This window comes from Ptychodera flava, chromosome 11 (genome assembly GCF_041260155.1).
Source record: "Ptychodera flava strain L36383 chromosome 11, AS_Pfla_20210202, whole genome shotgun sequence".
Taxonomy (NCBI): domain Eukaryota; kingdom Metazoa; phylum Hemichordata; class Enteropneusta; family Ptychoderidae; genus Ptychodera; species Ptychodera flava.
This window is the reverse complement of record NC_091938.1, coordinates 39,961,703-39,976,746: the sequence shown is the minus strand read 5'-3', so window position 1 is coordinate 39,976,746 and position 15,044 is coordinate 39,961,703. Positions and strand designations below refer to the sequence as shown.

At 35.7% G+C, this 15,044-nt stretch overlaps 1 protein-coding gene across 1 annotated transcript in view; it reads left to right on the top strand.

Annotated features, from left to right (window-relative positions):
• LOC139144254 (adhesion G protein-coupled receptor L4-like) overlaps positions 1-15,044 on the top strand; it is a 57,286-nt gene that overhangs the window by 18,658 nt on the left and 23,584 nt on the right. The window contains exons 3-4 of the mRNA XM_070714922.1: positions 13,978-14,121; positions 14,488-14,687. Of these exons, the coding sequence (XP_070571023.1) occupies positions 13,978-14,121; positions 14,488-14,687 (344 nt within the window). The remainder of the gene's footprint in view (positions 1-13,977; positions 14,122-14,487; positions 14,688-15,044) is intronic.

Sequence of the window (15,044 nt, the reverse complement as noted above, 5' to 3'; positions counted from 1 at the left end):
GCCTTGAAGTACTGTAAAACATGTTATCTGAACGGATTGAAGACAATTTCATAGGCACAGCTTTGGCAGAAAATTTCCACTGGAACAATAGGTTTGCTATCAATTTCGGATACCTTCAGAATCAAAGCATGAGTGTTAAGAATGGATTAATAGATTTCGTACCGATCTCTTCAAAATCTTACCAAGATTTCAATGACTAGTATTATTATGTCGACTAGTATTATGATGTCACACCAGATTATCCTTCGTATTTTTAATACGTTGATGTATATTGCACGTGTAATTTCTTACAAACACTAGCCTTCTTAAGCCAGGAACTCCATGGTGATATCGTCATCAGCATCACCTCAGACAAACGGTAGAAGTTTCAGTGTTTGCGTATAGGATTGACGTGTCGTATAGACCATCGCTTGTGATTCTGAAAAACCATGCTAAAATGGCAAAACTGAATATCCGAAAATGCGAAGTAAAACCAATTTATTAAAAAAATTACTGTAAACTAAAACCTTGACATTTCCCTTGAATCTGAGTCTGCAACTAGCAGCTCAATTGAGAGTGTTTGATAAAGAGCGATGTACACTAACTTTGAAACTCAAGAGTAATGCTTGTTATAGGAAATATAGCTTTAATATTCTCATTTTATCATATTCAGCTGAGTAAAAAGCCAGGCTGGTCCTTGCTATATCGCTCTGCTATGATGTCATCAGATTTCCAAAAAACCGCAAAAAATGATCAAAGTCAGAGATAGCTGCGTATAAAGTCTCCTGAGGTCAGATTTGGACTGAAGTGGTTCGGAGGATGAATAAACAAGACTGTTCCAAATAGAGTTTATTTCTAAAACTTCGACGTTTCGATTCCACACAGGGAATCTTCATCAGGAATCTAAAAAACAACAAAAATTACAGTAAATATGGGACTAGTAAAAACGAAAAAGAGCAACACTGGCGTAAAAACATTAAAAACTATTCGAAAAACTGAGTTGTTGGTTTATAAAAGGAACTATAGCTAAAAATCAATCTATACAGACGAGAAGAAAAAAGTTTTGAACTTACAAACAGAAGACGAGTGAACACTCAGTCTAAAAGTAGCTATGTTGACCGCCGGATCGTACAAAGCCAATGGCGCGAAATACAATGAAAGGAGGGCTCCCCAGAACAAACAACTTGTATTTCGCGCCATTGGCTTTGTACGATCCGGCCGGTCAACATCGCTACTTTTAGACTGAGTGTTCACTCGTCTTCTGTTTGTAAGTTCAAAACTTTTTTCTTCTCGTCTGTATAGATTGATTTTTAGCTATAGTTCCTTTTATAAACCAACAACTCAGTTTTTCGAATAGTTTTTAATGTTTTTTACGCCAGTGTTGCTCTTTTTCGTTTTTTACTAGTCCCATATTTACTGTAATTTTGTTGTTTTTTAGATTCCTGATGAAGATTCCCTGTGTGGAATCGAAACGTCGAAGTTTTAGAAATAACTCTATTTTGGAACAGAGTCTTGTTTATTCATCCGCTCAACACTACTCTCAAGACCAAGTTTCATTACCACCTAGTACCTGCTACTGTAGTTGGACTGACCCCAGTTCTAAAAACAAACTCATCTGAAGTGGTTCAGTTACTTTAAATGTCTACTTACTTCTTTTCATGGACATCGATTACAATCATTGTTCATTCTAAATCCTCTCTTGTTTCCACGTTTCTTTGGAGGGCAAGCCTTCAATGAAGTTGTCCATGAGACGATACAACATGTACAATGATTTGAAAACGACATTGCAGAGCTTTTACGGCAAGAAAAACTGGGAACTTAACCATCAAGGTTATATGTCATTATCAGCTTCCATTTTCATGAAAGCTTTTAAATTAAAGGTTCATTAAATTTATGTGTTCCTACTTTGTTTTGATAAAGAAATTGCATTTCACAATTTATGACATAGTTGATTATTGATCACGTAGAACAAATGCAACCGGATGGTCACTACTTTCACTGAAATAGTACTTAGCATGTAAATTACATTTGTAGGTCACCTTTAGAATGGATATTATATTCTTGATGACCATGCAGTATTTCACTGTTCAGTTTGTAAATGGGAGATGCCATAAAAAAGGGAATCACAGCTGGGCACGTTGTATTTTTACGATACTTGCGCCGAAAATAGCCCCGTAAATTCTCAGTCATATTTCGATTCTTGATTTATTGAATCTACATTTTGTTTGTCTTTCGAAGACAGCAGCAGGTTGAAAAAAATATCAGTTCCCTAGATGAAAAGAGACAAATTGAATTGTGTGTCCTACCAGACAATGTAATCCTTGTGCCGATATTTTACGACATTTCCATCATTTATCCATCCCCACAGCGCTGTGTTACCGGCATTGGCATTCTTCCATTTTTCCTAGAAACCCTTGCAATAAAACAAAGTGTCCCTTACAAGTCTAACCGATAGTTATCATCTTACTTTTTTATTAAAAAAATTCAATTACAATAAGTTAAAGGCACTGCTGCAGTGTTTGTCTTAATTTCATTTCAGCCACACAGGTTTATATTTCAAACGTTATATTATTGTCATAGACACGCTGCCATGTATTCAGGTGAACAGAGAATGTCTACTGCTATCATTAAATTTCTTTCAGTGGCAATCTATAGCAACATAAAAGCTGTTGTGTCTTTTTATACAAACGTTCTGTTGCTTACACATGTGGGTGTACATCCCCTCTAGAGATTGATCGCTTTTCACGTAATGTTTTCTGGCAGTAGAAAACAGAAAAAGACGTCTTCGCCAACAAAGAACGGAAATCTACTGGGAGTTTTCTCATTTATGGTACAATCGAAGCGCCACATCTCGTAAAGACTGCAACAAATCAACCAAGATAGCGACAAGTGAGTCTGATACCACGCTCCAAATAAATCGTTAAAACATTCCATCATGGACATTTTCCACGCCACTAAAGGGAATTAATTGTTACTAATCAAGCTTCAACTGACAGGGTTAATATTTTTACGGATTCTTGTTTCGGCAACAGGTGGAGTCTGTGAACGTGTTGTTCATCTCTATCATGGCAACACATTTTTCACACTTCAACAATGACGATGAATGACAAGCATCATTATTCATCAGAAAGAAATCTACACTTGGTGATGAACCGATATTGAAGGCAAAGAATTTGAATTGATAGAGACTGTCAGAATGCCATCCTTGTATAAACCCTTCACTGTAGGATACTAATATGTTCAACTGTGAGCTGAGTCACTTCACTGGATTGTGTACTAAATACATTAAACTTGACTGTCTATCGCGTTTTAAAGGGCCTTTAATATCTGATTGTTGGTTTCTAATTTTGAATATCTCTTTGTGTTGTCAAAGCGGCACTTTCATCATTTAAATCTTCCTTCTTATCGTGTAAGAAATAAAACAAAGCAACAGTAGCGCATCCTGGGGTCACGAATTCGAAATTAAAGGTTATGACAGTAGCATCAACACCGACATGACGTCACGCGGAATTTTGCTGGCAACCGAGTCAGGATTTTCAAAAGTTCTATTTTTGACACAGCTGTTTCATTCTTATTACATAGATTGACATAAAAGGTCAAAGCGTATTTTCGATGAAGATGTCAACCGATTGATTGACAACTTTGTTTATTGAATGGTTTCAGTCAGTTTCCCTCGATTTGTTGCCATAGTTACAGAGATCGTAGAGACACAATGTCCACGTTCAGTGAAGAGAAACACGAGATTTAAACCTTTACCGTTCTGTAAATATAGTGAAGGTACACACGTGTAGATTTTAGACTGTAGATGTAGCGTGGAAAATTCAACATATTAAAATTACTTTAAGTGTACTCGGATATTCTATGAGGCTTCGATAAAACTTTCTCTTGTAACTCAGGCGGATCAATGTACTCTTCAGAGTAAATAATTTCAAAAGAATATAGCCTTTACACAAACCTAGAGGTAAATGAGATAAAAAGATAGCGTTTGCACACGCCCTTCTCAGTGGTAGGGACCTCAAGAAAGACTATACGAGGTTATCTTGAAATCTGAAAATCAGTACTGTGATTATAGTATCAGACTATCGAAGGATAGTGAGTTCGAGACTCTAGCACGGTGTTGTACCCGTGAGCAAGGCATTATACTCCTTATTATTGCGTCACTGGGTAATGGGCAGTGGGTAACTCATCCTTCAATTGGATTTTAGACTGTTGGATGATGGATTGAATGAAAAAGAGAGAATAAAAAATAAGAATCCTTTGCTCATTTACAGCTCTTGTGGACACGATAAAATGTAAAGACTATACGAAAGAAATTTTTCGCCGATCTGCAAAATATCATAATTTGATTTTTCCCCTTTATCCAAAAGAGATAATGGCGACCATTTGAGGATAAGATGAGGAGAATTTATAATTTAATCTAAAAACGTAATCGATGACCTTTGTAAGCTATAATTGTATTATTCTCGTTGGAGGAGAATAGTCTACAGTATCTCTAAGCAAAGTATGGGCAGATGTTTACAACTGTAATTTCTGAAGTACTCATTTTTAAGATGGACCTTGCCTCAGTGATACAATGTGCTTCATAATTCAAAGGCTGACGTCTGTGCATGGCCATCTCGGGGGCATTGATCATTGAACAGTGCCATGTTGTTGTCGCAAACTGATACTTATCATGATAATCCTAGGCACAATTTGCCGAGTGGAACGAGAAAGCACTCGATATTTCTCTACTTGGTACAACGATATTTCTCAAATTATTTGCATAGGCATCGCACATTGTGATTGTATAATTCTTTTTAGTGTAAAATAAGGAATCGATTAATTATATTGAGAAGGACCGATTGAGAAGAACAGGCTTCCAAGGGACTGAAAATGAACAATTTTGTGATAGTTCTTGCAGCAGAACTGTCGTTCATTATACGCCACATCTAGCTTTCAAAGATGCATTGCGATGGAACTTGGCTGAATATTTTGTTACTTTTGACCGTTCGAATGAGCAATTGAAATTTATTGGAAAGTGACTGAACAGTAGTAAAAGTACTCAAATATGAAGACCTCTTTTCATCGATCTTGGAGCAATATGATAGATATAGGGAAAGTTGTTTACCAAATTTCAACCAATATAATACTGCTTTTAATCGATGTTCTGCGCCATTGCTTTAGCATTGAAAATTATTTTAGACTAAAATGGCAGGTAACTAACTTAGAAAGCGCCTCATATAATATAGCGTTTATCTCACTTTTATCATCTTTGATTCCGTCCACTGTCTTGTCCTCTGAAAGGAAATCAAACGATCTCTGAACTGTAAAACATAGTGTCGAAAATAGTATATTTATTGTGTCCATATTCATGTACATCAACATCGATTGCAAAATGTAGGAATGCAGCATAGTGTAATCTTGTCGAATCGAATGAATTATCATCCCCTTCACTGTGAGCAAAATAATTCAGCGATCATGCAAACTATCATTATAATCTTGATTGTTTCTCTGCAAGAAGCGAGTTAAGATTCTTGCGTCGTTTGGGGGTGCAGCATTTTATAACTCGTACGCAGTAGGAATAAGAAAGCATCTCATTAACTTCTGGTTCATGTTTACGTATTGCCTAAGGCGTCAAAAGTAAAATGAACCGAACATACTGAATCGCTAATTGCGCATGTTTGCTTCCTGTGTCTTAGAATCTTAATACGTGTTTGCAATAAGTAAAAGAACGCATGATTTGATTTCATTTAATATACTAAAGCACTGAATGGAGATACTAAAGCACTGAATGGAGAAATTTCATTTAGGTTCATTATTCGACAAGAACCTGAAGCAACTTTTTGACATCTCGAACGTACTTCAAAAATCATGACTTTCGTAAGTATTTGCTCCCAAAACTGCATTTATGCATTTTTACGTTATTTTACGTTATGTTTTTATCGCAATGAGTTATCAAATGCAACTTAATCCATTAGCTACTGTTCATCCAGACGACTCAGCATCGGCCATTCCTAGACTTGTGCCTGAAGATGTCGTAAAGTAATTCATAATAACACTACTCTTATAAGACAAGACGCATACACCGTGGGCAGAAGTTCAAATTTGTGCAAAACATCAACAAAAGTGAAGACGAGACTAGAATACAGCCTGCAGATCACCCATCTGAATTTGATTTTGAATTGATAAGTATTAGAATGATATTCAATTGTGTGTTTTCACATATACAATTTCAAATGTAAATAACTTGAGTTTTGCTTTTATGTATGAAAACATCAATTCTTCACATTCAGTTTAGAAAATGCAAAGATAATGAGATTCAATCTACAGGTATAGAGATAGCGATCTGCAGAGAAATATAACTTCATTTTCGAACGACTTTTTTCCACTCAAGTATCTCTTATTTTCTCCTGATTGCATAGCAGTGTTTTTTCCATCTTTTTATCAATATACTTCGAGGTTTATAGATCTGCAAGTGGCATACTACGATCAACAACTTCATAATACTATAAATATCCTATACGCTTTCAATAGTTGCTCAGGGAGTGACTCAAAATGGAATTCGGCATTATGACGTACTCAGTACAAACAGATAACTAACTATACTGCATTTCTTCGCCACGCATTGTGACGTCAGTCTGCTGAACTTAAAATTCAGAGAAAACAAAGCAATACACGGACTCAACGGCTATATCATGACTGCTTGTTTTCTATTTAAGGGTCTTAGAAGTGAGATCAGTTATCTTGAAATATTTCTTCACCTCTAGGGTCAGTCTTTATACCAACGTGTTCATTCGGTCTGTTGTTACGCCATTCCGTTTCCTGTAATGTATTGGTTGTTGCTCTAAACAGGATGCAAAAGGAATATACGATACCAGGACAATCTGAGTGAACGGCTTTCTGTGCCCTGCTGTTATCCTGTACAATTGAATCGCAAAGAAAAATGTTCAACAGTTTCTGAAGGGATCGACACCTCATCGCCAAAGCTTGTTCCGTTCTTTTTTGTAATTTCTACAGAAATTATCCTTGCCTTTTTTAATAATACAGCTTTGTATAGTCAAATATATTTCGTCCTGAGTTGATTAGTTGTCATTCCGTTGTATTAAAATGTAAGGTCTAAGGAAACTGAAACACGCCATAATTTGTATACATCGCATTTGTTGGTTTTCAATTTTGTCACTTGTCATGAAAGAAATAAGATGCTTCAGATCCAAGAAAACAGTTAATAGACTCTGCCTTACAGATATAGATTATAGATTATACAGAAATGAAAGCAAATTATTAACATGTCAGAACAGATTACTTCAATCAACGGTATATGACCTATTCAATCTTGAGCTGCAGATATTTGAAATCAAGGTGTTATTTTTAATATATAGAGGTTCAACTATCAAAAGTTGAGAATGAATGCATCGACTGTTCCCGACATAGAGTTTAACTTTCGACGTTAAAAGTGTCGTATAGGGACTTCAGTAAATTCACATTCAAACGCACCAGTAGAATCGGAATTCCTGCAATATGAGGTACTTTACTCTGTTTCGTGAGTAGTTACTGTGGCAGACTTTATTAACTAATAATAGACATCAGGCGGCAATTATAAGTTTTTAAGGTAATATGCGCCTCGAGAGTGAATTCAACTTTTGCCCAAGCTTTCATCAAGGAATCTTTCAACCATTGTCTTTCAAAATCAAGAATGAAAATTGAGGATCGCCATGCAAATTTTGGTACTGGACGAAAGAAATTACCCAAGATTTTACCGATACCTGAAATTCAAAATGGCTGCCATTCTTCTGTTAACTCTAAGTAGAAAAATAAAATATTCAATTTTTGAAAAAACTAAGACGACGAAATTTTTCCTGACACCAAGAGCTTTAAAATGAGTCCCCAAAAGTCCAAATATCTGTACCGAGGCGCATTCTTACCTTAAAAGAATCTCCCATTTTTCAAAACTCTTTTGTTTTCAAAAGTAATTCGTTGCTCGCTGTTCTAAAACAATTCAATTCTATACTTTCTGCTGTATTGTGTCACTGTTAGCTTGAAAAACACATTTTACCGCATGTACGTACATTTTAATTTAGTGTTACAAATTTGACCTTTGACACTATTTGAGAATTTCCACTGATAACTTCCTTTTTCAAAGCCGCCGTGACATTTGTAATCATTTCGTCGCTACTTATTCATCTATTATCTAAATATTTTTATGTAACATTTTTCCGTCTTTATTTCTTGAAAACAAGTGACGCTCTTATGGATAACCTCTGGTTGAATAAATAATGAATCATATTGTTATAGATAGTGAGCTTTAACATTGTAACATGGTATGGAAATCTGACCATAAGAAATAAGATTAAACTTAGTAGTGTAATCAACACGAAAGCAAAGTTATAGGAACACAGAAAGTTCCCCTGTTGGTCTTATACCACATCGCTATGAAGAAAAAAAACGCGTTCAATTCTTAATGATGTCACACATCCAATTTACATGTTTCCAGAAACTTTCGTCTGGGCGTACATATCGAGTGCCAAGAGCTGGGAGAATATTTTACAAACATAGTTTATACCGTCAGCAATATGTATTTTAAACTCTAAAGAATGAGTTGAACTCATTTTTGAAAGTTTTTAACCACTATTTTCATTTACACAACTTTCATGTGCTGTTAATCAGCAGAGTCTTTGCGATGTGTCTATTGTCTGCCGTTTTAACTTTTTTATCTTTTATTGTATGTATTTTACTGCGAGTGATAGAAAGACGATTTTCCATCATATGAACAACAAAGTTATTCTAATTCTTATAAATAAATAAATACATTGGTTTATTTAATACGAGATGACGATTGCCGTGATTTTTTGCTACTATAAAATACAGTCAGACAAGCAGTATCAAAGCATAGTATGATTAAGGGAGAGTTTTCATTTTTTCTCAAAACTGTGCCTTCATCATGAACACGGCCCTAAGTATATTCATGGCAATCATGCATCAGAAAGACAGTTGTTTGCCAAGACTTATACGTCGATTGAACATTTCCAACACAGACTCTCATTTCTCTTGAAGTCCATAAATCTTGTATATCGGCTTGTTCTATCAACACACTTTATTACACCATGCACTTTAATTTAAGTTTTATGGTCTTTTCCTTACCGCCGATACGTGCCAAAATAGAGAACAAAGTCAATAACTTTTAAGACTGTCAACATAAACGTTGTTAATTCAAGCGTATTTTCAAGAATGAATCCTTGGCTAGAGACTGCTGTTTACGTTCTCAGAGAGATGCTAAACAAATGCTCTGCCGCACACACTTTTACTGTTGCTTTCAGAATACACCTTGACAGTTTTAATTCTACACCCACTCAAACAAAACTCAATACTTTCCATACACAGATGGCTCTGTCAGAAAAATTTTGTATCACTCAAAATTCTTATACGTTTTGAGGATTTTTGCCAGTTCGTCCTTGAACTCTGCTGTCACGTGTTAACATTCCTGGCAAATTTAGTGCTGAAACTTTGAGCGTAAGGTCCGATGAACAAACAAGTGTTACACAATTTTCTGGTATCATAAAGTGTAGCCGTATATATTGCCAAGGTAACACAGAACACACCTTCACATATTACGCTGTGTGTGTTTTTCACTCACTTACAAAGTTTACAAAATGATCGAAGATGCAGTTCAGTTATTTAGTCGAGCGACACAATCAGGCGAGCGAGATTAAGCGCTTCATTGACTTATACACTTACGGCAGATTTCAGGCGTACATACTGGCACTTATGATTGCTTGTCATTGTCAGATACCACAGAGTGATTCATTCAACGACAATACGTCTCTCCCTCTAGTATGTTCCTAGCTCTACTTTCTCGGTGCGTTGAGTGTTTGTAGGCTTCTTATGGCTATAATTCTCCCGTTGCCATGGCGCTAAACTCTGTGCTAATCCCTAACAGTGAGAATGCTGAACACAGCAATACATACTTTGATCGCATATGGTTTCGTAAAAGACTGTTGAATGATACAGTAATATATTATTCATATACTGGTGGAGTGTTTTACAGTTGTAGCAACTGCAGAAAAGAGTTCTGCTAATCTCCCGACTCACGAATAAAAACCCTTACGTGGAGACAGCGTTTATTTGTTTGTGTTTTCCTCTTGCATACAAAAAGCCAGTGCTAGTTATGGCTTGTGGCTGGCAGTTTTCTATCACCTTGCTAGCATAATACTTTTAAAAAATTAAGGTGTTTACGTTGGTGACCTGCATGATGTAAATCCCGCGATAACCGCGTACTATATTCAAACTCATGCTTACGCGCATTCCTTATTTCACACGATGCATCCCGCAGCAAACATCAGTCAACAAAAAGATTCATTAAAATGGAATAAAGGAAAGATATAGACACAGTAACGACTTTTGACATTTCAAGGTACTTAAAAATACAGGCTGTGATTTGACGGACAGTTCAACCTACATGCATCGGCCGCAGGGATATTTATATTGTAAACTTTGACGTCATTAAAGCACTCCCGTATATACAATATCCAGAGATTGCCGTTGAAATCCTAAATTATAAAAACACTATTTCCATTATGATTCTGGCAAATCCAGTGCATGCGTGCTGGCAGGAATCTCTCAGAAAATTGATTTCCAAATAATCGCTGCCGTCGTGATACTGAGAAAGGATTTGTTAAAGCTGTGTAATCATCGTCGCGGTTGCAGATTTCTTTTCAGTCTCCACATCTTTACAAAATGATGTCATCTTCTGTTGATATAGTGCATTGCACGGGCTGGTCGCTCTGGTTTCATCGAAAAAAAGGTCACTTTACCATTTTCACCAGTTTAATCGTCCTGCCCCTGTTTCAGAACCAACGCTGGTATCTTACAACTCTTTCGTCATTACTGCCAGTTTGTTCATGTGCGCCAGCATGACGTGGGAAATTTTAGTTTTCTTTTGCCCAATAAAACGTGTGATTTAACGATCCTGCTGAAGTTGAGCTTTTATATCTCCTTGAGTCAATGTAGATATATGGTGTTTATCAAAGAAAGATTGGGCGCAATAAAAGGTACTTGAACCATATTCAAATATGTATTATAAAACTGGGCACAGTATAACATGTATTGCTTCAATGGAAATAAGCATTATAGCTATGAAATTATAATTTGACATGGTATATTATACAGAGACCAGCGAAAGAAAAATTTTATTCAGGCAAAAAAATAAAAAGGCAGCTTCGTTTCTCATCCTTGGCTCTTACGACACGGCATAATTTGTATAATTTAAACTGTCATCTACCTATTTAATTTAATGGGATAAAATCTGTTTAAGGAAAAAACGTGCGAATTATCTAAAGTTGAATGAAAAAATTATAATTTATTTATATTTGTTTAACATATCTTTCTGGTTCTAGTTCTGTTTTAAAGGTATCCTACTTTTTTGTTCTGAGGTGAATCTTTCATGGTCAAAATATTCTTTGACCAAAACATTTATTTAACATCACCTCGACAACGTTATCGGCGAGAGATAGAATAGCATCATTTAGCGAGAACGTCTGGAACCTTAATTCTGGTATTCTAAATATAAGCCCTATCGATTCGTCTCATTTTATTTGTGTTTGTCATAATGATTCAGATATTGTAATTCTTGAAAATAACGGCAAATAGGCATCTTCGATGCCATCATTGAATTTCAATAATATATCTCCTTATATCACTGTTTGTATTAATTTCTTCGAAAAGTAAAACTCTCTTATTGACTTTTAAAGAACCTAGCAAATGACTGTCTCCTTCTTATAATTCAGTAAATTTTCGATCAGATTGGAACCCACAACGTGCAGCACCTAGTCGCCTAGCCAAGACATCAATGTCAAAACCGCTAATATAAGTAAACCACTTTATAAGTAAATCGCGATTGACTGAGTAAACATTGGAAAATGTCAGTATTTATGTCACATCCGTTGAAGTAATGGCATTCGTGTCCGTCGTATTCTGAAGCTTTGTTTTGTTCAGGAAACATGAATCAATATATGGCATACGACATGCTTGGGGAACAAAAGGCTTGTAATATACAATACTGCTGCATGTTCCTGGAATTATTGTTTGCGCTCCTAAATTTATCACTAATGCACATTTATCTACTGGGGGTAGTAATAAACTAAAGTAGACCTACACGGCTGTATTGTCTCCATGTCTATGTGTACCTAGGGTCATCGATCTGTTTTTAATGATGACACATCGAAAACAGGTCATGATTTATAAGAAAGTCAGATTTCTCCGTGTCTTGATTAAATTTGTTGTGCAATAGTATGCATGCAGTGAGTGAAAAGCAACAATTATGACAGCTTTGTTTCCTCCTTGGAAACGCAGTGCCTTTTGAAATGCACTCATAATTTGATACTAAAACTACACTGGATAGGATAATTTAGCTTATAAGAATAAATGATCTATCTTATAATGCACCATATGGGCAAAATAGCAGCAAATGTCTGGCATTTGAACAGAACAATTTGTCCACAGAGTTTATCAATTTAATAAAATATGCAGAAGAGCTCTTTTAGGTTTTTGTGATATTTTGTCATATTCCGTAGACACATCACCAATAAAAATATTTTCCTTCAACCAACGCTCGATATATTCTTCTCTGTACAAAGTTTCCGAGGCCAAATTAAACAAACCAAGTCCTAAAAAATTATGCAACAGAATAACTAATATGTTTGTGTTTTAATAATTTTTTTTCCGGGTGGGCGAGACCAAAATTATCTGCTATGTAATCTTTCTTTGTTGATGTTTTTACGAAACTCAACGAAAAGCATCCAATTAATTGAAACTGGAATTTTGACTAAAAGTGATAAAAGACTAAAATGATTATGTGATGTTCTCATGAAATCTGTTGTCAATAGAAATTTTTCATAAAAAGTGACTTTCTAAAGTGTTTCACCAACTCTTTCACATCAACTGTAAAGAGACCTATTTAAGATTACGATAAGAATTGTGTTGTTCACAATCGGTCCACGGGTAGGGTAACAGTCGAGCCATACTGATGGTAATTACATACAATACCGGATATTGCACCATCATAGTCACAAGTGCTTACTTCAACGGTCAAATATCTACTATATATAGGAGAAAATGGAAACACTCAAAATTCAGTTTATTGGAAAAGGGAATCTCCTGTAAAAGAAAAAACTCCGAAATAAAACATTCCAAAATGAGTATTTAATTTTGAAAGCGAAATACATAAGAGAACCTCTTACAATTCACTGTCATGGCGAACGAAACTTACGTGACAGGAAATTTAATTTCCTTCACATGAAACCAATTTCCATCTATACCTCTGACAACCATGCAAGAATTACAATGCGTGTTTCCACAACAAGAGGTGTAGCATTCTAAGGCAGATTTTCCAGCAGCTTTCAACTATACTTGTCACGTTTTCTTATGAAAGATCTTGGCGTTAAAATATATATTACAGAACTAAACAAACTAAAACTCCATATGTAAATTAAGTTTCCTAGCAGACAAATTTCGGGTAGAATTTTTTCCGCGTTTTCGAAAGAGACGGATACAATTAACTTTGAAAGGGTTTCTTCATTGTCTGTCACATAATGCTTATAAAAGTTTGTAATATGTACGGTTTATTGCTTCAATATCGTGAATTTACCCATTTACTAATACAAACCCGCTCACCATTATGTTTGGAAGTATGTTGTTTGGAAATAATGCTTCTTCTGAGTTCCGAGAAGTTTAACTTGAAAGCATGTGTGAGAAATATGCTGTGTAGTTTCAGAGTGAAATGTTCTTATCGGACAAGCGTAAACAGCCGCCTTCCGTTTTTAATTTGCTTACATTTGAGATCATTTAACCATAAATTGTCTCAGTGCAGTGAATAGCGTCACCAGAGATTTGTATATTGATTTCTCTCAGTTTTGATTAGCGATATGGAAAAAGCGTTTCATACCTTACATCAAAAAATAAGAGCTAAATATTCCCACATATTGCCGAACCTTAACATGCTGACGGACTTTTTTCTTTTATTTACAGTATTTGACTCATCGACGAATTTTTGGTCCTTTGATCTGTTTTACGAACATCCAAGTATACCGGGATATTGGACGACACCTGATAACCAAAATAACTTCGATGGATTAGTTACAACCCATGCTCAAGACGTGACACTGGTTGGAGGTAGAATCATATATTCAACTGGTTCAATACTTGCTTTCTCTTCAAATATTTATCTCTTCGGCAAACGACTTGGGAAGTGGAGTTCGATCCGGGATAGCTGAAAGGAGGAGTATAAAAATATCCAATCCAATTCGCCTACTCCCGTAAAATTTGAAAATCAGATATCCATCACTTGTACAGTCGAGAAAGCAAGCAAGTACGAAATAAAGTTGAAAGAAATCAAAGAATGAATTTATTTAGAGTAAACCATTTCATTGTTATGTTACATGTTTTGGAATCGTAACTTCTTTGTGATTATGTCTTCGCGTAATGACCTGGAATGTTCTTATCGATGCAAAGTTCCATTTCTCGTCTTTGTCGATCTAGGTGTCGCAAATAACTCCATCAGTATCCCTGGTACGACTACCGTTCTCCTTGGAGATGTATCTGGTGCTTGTCTTGGCGATCCAGAGAAATGTAACACGGGTTTCTCTGTGGCAATGTGGATACATATAAACAGCAACCAAGCCAGCGCATGTGTGTTACTAACTACCGGGGCTGACACAGGTCAAAGCCGCGGACTTTACGTAAGTTCAAGGACATGGTCTTTGTGATTATGGCGTTTTGCACTTATACAGCTTCAATATATTATATGAGTTCGGTGCCTAACACATTGATAAACTGCCTATTGTCTGAGTTTTGATTGCAAGTGTGCGGCATTGTGGTAGTATGCACTGTTATGGCAATGCATGTAAGTTATGAATAGAGAATAAACATATAGATTGAAAATTCAAAATTATTACCTACAAACTAAGTAATGGGCGTTCCAAATCAGGCAATGGACAAATGTATATTGTAAACCTAAAAAGTCATTAAAATTTAAATTTCTCTGACATATACTTGAAATGAATGTAGAAATTGAAGATAGAAACGTCCTAGTTTTT